General features: G+C 36.1%; 1 protein-coding gene across 1 annotated transcript; it reads left to right on the top strand.

The window, feature by feature from the left end:
• Nucleotides 1-918: 918 nt before the first annotated feature.
• On the top strand, nt 919-5,407 carry LOC131037961 (probable aquaporin PIP2-8). Its single transcript, XM_057970228.2, has 4 exons — nt 919-1,339; nt 2,496-2,791; nt 4,517-4,657; nt 4,767-5,407. The coding sequence occupies exons 1-4, from the start codon at nt 1,057-1,059 to the stop codon at nt 4,887-4,889; spliced, it is 843 nt and encodes a 280-aa protein (XP_057826211.1). The 5' UTR covers nt 919-1,056; the 3' UTR covers nt 4,890-5,407.
• The last annotated feature ends 3,210 nt before the right edge of the window (nt 5,408-8,617 follow it).

Genomic DNA, 8,617 nt, shown 5'->3' with positions numbered 1-8,617 from the left:
GATTAATTTTAAATATTTTATTTAATTATGAATATTTTGTATGTTTGTGATTATTAAAAATAATTTTAAAATCTTATTTTTCAAGTACAAATTTGATGGTTGAATCATTGAAAAATATGAGCGATGGTTGCAAGTTTGAAATCTTATTCATAAGTAGTGTTTGAGCATGGTGTCTCTTGAAGGGTGGTCATGAATCAATTTCAACTCACTCAAAATTCGAAAAAAAAATCATAATATGCTAAATTGAAGATACCTTGAAAAATAAATAAAATGAAAGATTTGAAACCTAGTTATAATTTACAATTGAATCCAAAAACAATCTTATCTAAACTATATGATCAAAAAACTCATGCCAATAATACTGAATGAGCTTTAAAATCCTAGCTGACAGACAAACTTGGATGTCAAACCACTCTCTATCTATCTTCAAAATATGAGATAGATAGATCTGTTTTACACCCACGAGGTTAAAAAATAGTCTATAAGACACCTTGCCTTGTCATTTTGATCTTCCGTAGTTCAATCTTTTTCTTATTTGAAAAAATATAAATTGCTGAATAAATTGTATTAAACAATAGATATAATTATATTGACGTGCTTATCTCTGAAACATCACACTCCATGATATAACAGATTTCCTATACCACTATCCCGATAAAAAAATACAGTACCATTTCCATGTGGAAAACAAATTTGGACTCCAAATCACTTTCCATCTATATTCGAAATATTAGGAAACAAAAGTCCCCATAAGTAGAAATCGTAGCAAGATATATTCTGTCATTAGGGAAAGATTAGTGACCCATGTTGCGGCTTAAAATATTCAAACAAATCTTCAACCACAAAAACCGAGTTTAAAAATTGAACACTATCGAACAGTAGAAGGAGGTAGTGGGCCATGGCTGATACGTACATACTGGGCTGGGTCCAGTCAAGCTTCACCCAAGCCCATAAATTGCAGCTCTCAGTTTCTCCAGAGGACACAGAGTCTCTGAGAAAGAACAACACTACACTGATTGTGTTAAGAGGAAAAAGCTAAAACAAAGAGATTAAGAGATGGCAAAGGAAGATGGTGAGACACAGCAGCAGCATGTTAAGGACTACCAAGACCCACCACCTGCTGCCTTTATAGATGTGAATGAATTTGGGTTGTGGTCTTTCTATAGAGCATTGATAGCAGAATTCATTGCTACACTGCTCTTTCTTTACATCACCATTGCCACTGTTATTGGGCATTCCAGAACCCAGGCTGGTTGTGGGAGTGTGGGTATTCTGGGTATTGCCTGGGCTTTTGGAGGAATGATTTTTGTTTTAGTTTACTGCACTGCTGGTATCTCAGGTCAGTAAGATGGTGGAGTCCTACCGTGGGTTGCTCTTAAATTTTATAGACCCCATTTCTTCTAGTTGAAGGAATGGTGCAGTTTACACCTCAGTTTTGCATAATTTCACAGTGATTTGTATGGTTTTATAGGTTTACTGGTGTCTCTGTCTTCTGTGAGTAGACATGCTTGCATCTGCCATAACTCTCTTTTTACCATTATCTAACTTTCCTTTTCATCAGAGAAGCTCAGTTTTTGTTTCATTATATATGATGGGTAGCAGCTCTTTAACTTTAGACATGGCAAGTATTGTCTTCAGCTCACTGGGCATTGCCAAGATTTCTCTGGAGTTGATTTGGGTGTTCTCTAAGCATGGTTTAAATTTGAGCCTAGGCCTCACCAGCCTTAAATCTTACTTGTAAATTTTTTTATTTTTTTTCTCACATCGGCTTGACTGTGAAAAAAGCTATATAATCATGCACAATTCAGACTAGGGGGAAGTACTATTGTGATGAGTGACCTTAAAGGCAGTTAATATATGTTAGTTTTCAATACCATTTCTTCACCCCTTGTCTCAAAAAATGACAATTCCAGAAAGAAATCCAAAACTCATATGGGTTGCTGATCTTAAATTGCAGAGTACCCCATGTGGGTCGTTGATCTTAAATTGCAGAGTATTGGGCTGCTTCCCAGTGCAATGTATCTATCAGCCATTAGGCCATTAGAATTTGCTATTCTTGACGTGTCTTAGTGGATTCTCTCGAGTAGTTGTTAGTCCTGCCTTCGACAAGGTGAAATTTCAGATTAAGCCAAGAAAAAAATTAATCCACATTACCTCAAGTTATCCACCTGTTTGAAATGGCCACTGATCTAAATTAATCCATGCGAAATAGTTAAACTGATTGTCTTGTAGTTATGGATTGAGGTAATCATTTAATTCAAACGATTAATTGAAATTGTTTGAGTGAATCGAGATAATCCGTAAAGTAAAATGACTGGTGGAGTTTCAGTGAAACTATGAAGGTTTTTCAGTTTTGCTCTTAATTTGTCTACTACTTCCCTCAATGTAGATATGAATTGGTTTTTGAAGGAAATAATCTACCATAAGTTTGCATAGCTGTTTGTGCATAAATTCCTTGTTGGGTTTCATTCTGACTTTGATGATAATGTCTGCAGGAGGTCACATTAACCCTGCTGTAACTTTTGGGCTCTTCTTAGCCAGGAAGGTGTCCTTACCAAGGGCTGTTATGTACATGAGTGCTCAGTGTTTGGGGGCTATCTGTGGAGCTGGACTGGTGAAGGCATTTCAAAAATCTTATTATGATAGGTATGGAGGTGGAGCTAATTTTGTGGCTCCTGGTTATACTAAAGGAGTGGGATTGGCAGCAGAAATCATTGGAACCTTTGTGCTTGTCTACACGGTGTTCTCCGCTACAGATCCCAAGCGCAATGCCCGTGATTCTCATGTTCCTGTAAGGCCTCTGTTACCTTCAGTAAAATTACTGTTTATATTCTAAGACAAGAATAATATCCTTCTAAGGGGCATTAAGCTCCCACAATCCATTATCATTAGGAAAGCACTTCTGTAGAATCATCGGGATCTAAATATTTTTCTCCCTAAGTTCTTTTCTAGTATCATTGTTCTTCAAAACAGGACAAGAGGGGCCATTCTCGAATCCCTTCTGATTTTTCAAATGCATTTATTAGTTTTTATTTTTCAAGCGATGGAACCCTTTAATTGATTCTGTAAGATAGCAATTATTCCCATCCCTTGAAAGAAGATATTGGCCTGGGCTATTGGAATTCTTTCCACTTCGGCTGCGGGCTTGAACCGGTGACCTCAACCTTATTGGGGCAACACATGACTGCTGCACCTTAGGCGGGAATCCACCTTTTGCAGCATTTTCTCTTTCCTTCTTCTTTTTATGACTCTCACCATAGCTTAAACCTGCAGGCTCCTCATGACTTCTCTTTTCCTCTTTTAAGCTTTTGATGTCATCAAGCAAAGTTTCACAAATTCACTGTGATCCCATCGCCTTTATGATCTTGTTATTTTGATGGTCACAATTACCTTTAGTGTCTGGAAGGGACAGTTTATCTATATGGTATTGGATTTCATGCAGAAGAAATACAAACCAACATGTATTTCTTTAGGATTCAAAGTAGGGTTGGAATTCTGCAACTCACTAAACAAAGATGAGGCTTCAAATCCGTGTGCTATAGAAAATTGGTGCTTAAGCACCCAACTTTTTGAAGAGTGACACTACTTTTGAAGATTGCTTATTTTATGATGACCCTTGTCATTGAATTCAGATATGAACAGCTGAGCTTGGGCCAGGCTAATTGATTTTTTCATATGAGATCAGTCTAGATAGAATAAATCTGTATGTACGACTCCGTAGGCCAAAAGCATTGCCGGTCCTCAAGGTGCTAACATTGGAATTAGCATCTCTTAAGCCTGCTCTGTGGATCTCCTTGCCTTGTGGTCGTTGTCTTTGCCTTCTTAATCATAGGCTTTATGAGTTACCCTGTGCCGTGTGATGAACCTCATTTTCTCATCTATCTTAACTCTGACTAGATATGATGATCTTATGCGTCTGATATTGGTCAACATTTTGTCCAAATTCTTGTAGATATCTATTTTGGTGTTAATTGTTGCTGTTTCTGGATTCGGTTGTGCATTTTTTGCATCAATGTTTCTGATCACTCTTTTACATCCTGATAATGAACCATGGAGTGTGATCTGAAACATCGATGCAAAAACTCACACAATAGAATCCAGAAACGACGACAATCATTACTATAAATTATGAAAATCTAATATAATAGATACTTTTTATGCATTCTCCCATATTATGGGTAAAACTGCTTTTTATTTTGGTAGTACCCTGAGGGATTTTCTTCTTTATTCTAAACTTACAATTGTTCTTTTGGGTTTCTTTATATCCAGTTGGTCATTTGTGAACATTGATATACTTCATTTTTTTCTGTATAGCAATCTGTGTCTGTAAATTCCATAATGAAAATTCCAAAGGCCATTATCTTTTGTAAAATCAATTTGCTATGCTATCCACTCCCCTTCTATTTGTGATGCTAAAAAACCATATATTGAACAGGCTAGACCAAGACTTAGAAACAATGTCTGGCCCAAATACTAGAATTATCTAACAGTTGACCTAAACCATTTGTATCTACAGGTCTTGGCACCATTGCCAATTGGGTTTGCTGTTTTCATGGTACACTTGGCTACAATTCCCATAACAGGAACAGGCATCAATCCTGCAAGAAGTTTTGGTGCAGCTGTTGTGTATGGTCACCAGCATCCATGGGATGATCATGTATGTATCTCATACTCCTCTTGGCTCTGCCCTCACATAACCCACTTTCCATTTTCTAGTCACTATCTCCTTGTTAACATTTTCCAAAACACTGTGTTTGCAATTGCAGTGGATCTTTTGGGTGGGTCCATTCATTGGAGCTTTTGGTGCAGCAGCCTTCCATCAGTATATTTTGAGAGCAGGGGCCATCAAGGCCTTGGGATCAAACCGCAGCAGTACTCAAAATGTGTAGTGGAACTGAAACATAACTCTACAATGAGTCATTTACTTGCACAGAAGGTAGACCGTGCTTGCAATAACAGCATTTTTCATGGTGTATAGATGTAAAGCATCAAAATCTTCAGTTGTCTTCTTGCAGTGATAGCTGGTTTCTTATATTGAATGTGCTGATGGTTTTCACTCTTCAAACTCATCGTATGAGGTAGAATTAGATTATGTACCAGTTTTAAAGTCTGCAAGTGATCTTTCATGGCAGAAATGTAAAAGCATTGGATAAAATGGATGCATAGTGTGCATGTGTGTGGAAATGAGATATCAATCAGTTTGTCTCATTAATAATATAGATGGAGATGTGTTTTACTCTCGGGGTTCTAAGTCAATCTTATTTTGTGTCTGCTACTGGTTTGGTAAGACTCAGATCAAATAGAGAGGAATGAAATATTGGAGCAGATATAATTATGCAAAAAAATCATGAATTTCTTCACAATGTTCTGCTGCTACAAATGCCAATCCAAATTTGGATACTACTGCCCAGCTTTCATTCAAAATTTTATTAGCAGCTCTCCAAAGCAGGGCTACTGATTAGCTCGAATTTTCAGTTAACTAAGAAAACATGAACCAGTTAAAAGTATTATTATATAGTTTTTATAATATTATTTAAATAATTTGTATGAATTTAATGAAGAAGATGATGCTTTTTCTTGTGAAGGGAGAAAGAAATTCTTAAGGTGTAAGGAATGAAGTAGATTTAACACATGATAATTTAATTTATAAATCAGATTGATAGGTCAAAATTAAGGACTGGGAAAAGTGAGGTGAGTGTGGATGAAATGCAGCTAGAACATGAACATTTATTTAAAACTGCAACAAGAATTTTGTTAAAAAATTGTTATAGGAATTGTGTACACTATTAAAACTATAAAATCATTACAAGAACTGTGTAGAAATGATTTAAACTAATTTATCATATGTAGTGTTGTAAATTGTAACCTCTTTACAATTTCACTCTTTTTGGGCTCTTGCTTTAGTGTGTTGGTATTTTGGTATGGTTTTGTCATTGATGTCAACACCTACTAAAACACTAGCACTTTGGAGATCCAACAACATTCACCGGCAAGCAAGTAACTATTGCACAGTTACTGGTATCTGATACACCGACAAGATATAATGATCACCGACACTTGGAATGGCATGAAAAACACTTGGTAATGTCGAAGACATTGTCTAGACATCTTGTCCTAGAGTTTTGTTCATTGGTATATTCATAGTTGCATATTTGCTATTACGGGCAAATAGGTCTAGGGTTACACCAGCAGGTTTATCTTTTCCAGATCAACATGGCACGCTATAGAGATGATTAATTATTGTTGTAAATGCATTAAGCCGACATGTTCAATCGGTTATTGCATCGGATATTATATTGTTTGTAAAATGTTTTTATTGTAATATCTTGTAGAGCCAACCTATTAAAATTGGTCTTAGGTTATGGTATAAATGTAAGATCTTATTTGTAAGATCAAATGTGGAATGCGAAAAAGGATTGTGTGAAGGTATATGCGAGATTAAGTAGAGTTATACACGCAGACATCATTTGAAGATTGAAGGAGGGTTTTTGTGGAAGTATATCAGCATTACACCGGTACTGAATCTAGCATATGAAGATGCTATTTTGTGCAGTACATTCTTATTGGATTTAACCATCCAACTGTAGTCAGTGTGACTCCCATTTTGTGATTGAGCAGTGAGTTCTAGGTTGTTGGTCTTTCTGCATGTGCAGACCCCATTTATGTACACTTACTATCTGCAGTAGTATCATCTGATTGTGAGTAAGGTTTCCCACCGTGGTTATTCCCCTTATAGGGTTTCCACGTACAAATATTGGTGTTATGTGTTGTGGATGACTTTGTGTTTATGTTTCGTGCACCAATCCTTATCGGTATAGCAATTAACTGTTATAACTGTCTACCGACATACTTAACTGGTTTATCGGTATTAAGCATTAAGTTGGTTAAATTATTTTTGGTTTAAATTTATTAGACAACTAATTCACCTCCCCTCCCCCCCCTCTCAGTTGTCTCCGGGACCTAACAATTGGTATCAGAGCTTAGTCCTCTTTTGTAGAAGTTTAACAACTTGAGGAGATCCAATGTCTACTAATTATTTCAGGAAGGACAATCCTAAAATTGATGGAACCAACTATGGCATATGGAAGATCAAAATGGAGACACATCTAAATTGCATTGGAAAAGACATCTGGGAAGTTACAAAGAATGGTTATACTGCTGTTGTACCAGGTCAGCCCAGTCCAGCTAACTTGACAAAAGATGAGGAAAATGATTGCAAAGCAAGAGAAGCACTTTTGAGCGCATTATCAGATCAACAAATCATGGGACTATCAGATAGGTCTACTGCTAAAGCTATTTGGGATCATTTGGAAACACTGAATGAAGGAGATTCCACAGTCAAAATTGCAAAACTTGAAAGCTTTCGAGTCAGGTATGAACATCTGAAAATGGAAGAAGATGAAAGGATTTATGCTTTTATGGAAAGAGTAAATGAAATTGTTTTGGGTATTAAATGTTGTGGAGGAACCTTAAGTGAGGATGAAATTGTTTCAAAAGTTTTAAGAGGATTGCCACCGGCATATAAAATGAAAATCGCTGCTATAAATGAGTTAAGAACAATGCCTAATACATCAGTAACTAGGGATACATTGATTGGGAAACTTTCAGCTTTTGAAATTGAAGAATTTGGTCCTGTTGCTACTATAAAGACAGATTTGGCCTTTAAAGCATCAACATCATCTGCTCCATCATTTGACAAATCTGATTGGAAAGCCTTTTATGCAAGAGAACTTGAAGAAAGTAGGAAAGAAAATGAAGAATTTGAAGCACTATTTGCAAGGAAAATGCCTAAAGGTCCAGTTGGAATTAAGTATGAAGGTAAAACACTCTTTAAATGTTTTAACTGCAATAAGATTGGTCATATGGCTTCAAGATGCCCTGATAGACATGCTAGACTAAGAGAAGAAGTTAGAAGAACATACAAGCCTAACCCTGAATATCAAAGATACAGATTTAAGAAGAATAAAGACAAATCTTGTTACATTGCTGATGAAGGTGTGACTGACAATGGATGGGTTTTTGTTGCTATAACAGAAGATCAACCAACACCTACTACTCAATCAGTAGTACAGGCTCTGACAGCTAAAGTTGAAGTAAAGGATGAATGGATCATTGATTCAGGATGCTCACATCATATGACAGGAGACAAAGGTAAATTCTTGAACTTTCAAAAATGCAATGGAGGCTTAGTGAGATTTGGAGATGACAAAGCTTGTTCAATCAAAGGAAAGGGTTCAATATCTCTTGATGGTAAACATAACACTGACAATGTCTACTATGTTGAATGATTAAAACATAATCTTTTGAGTGTTGGTCAATTAGTTGAGAAAGGATTTCAGTTACAATTTAAAAATGGAAAATGCAAAATGATGAACAGAACTGGTTTGGAAATTGCAACCGGTAATTAGACTAGAGGTAATATCTTTCATTTGAATAACAATGAAAAGATATGCTTAATTGCACATATAGATGAAAGTTGGTTATGACATAAGAGACTCTATCATGTAAATTTTGATTGCATGGTAAAGATCAGTACTACTAAGGCAGTTAGAGATTTACCTAAAATTGTCAAACCTCAGAATACAGTATGTATAGAATGTCAATTTCGAAAACAAGT

This window comes from Cryptomeria japonica, chromosome 9 (assembly GCF_030272615.1).
Source record: "Cryptomeria japonica chromosome 9, Sugi_1.0, whole genome shotgun sequence".
Lineage (NCBI taxonomy): Eukaryota > Viridiplantae > Streptophyta > Pinopsida > Cupressales > Cupressaceae > Cryptomeria > Cryptomeria japonica.
Note: the sequence above shows the minus strand (reverse complement) of the source record. Positions and strands in the feature narration are given on the sequence as shown.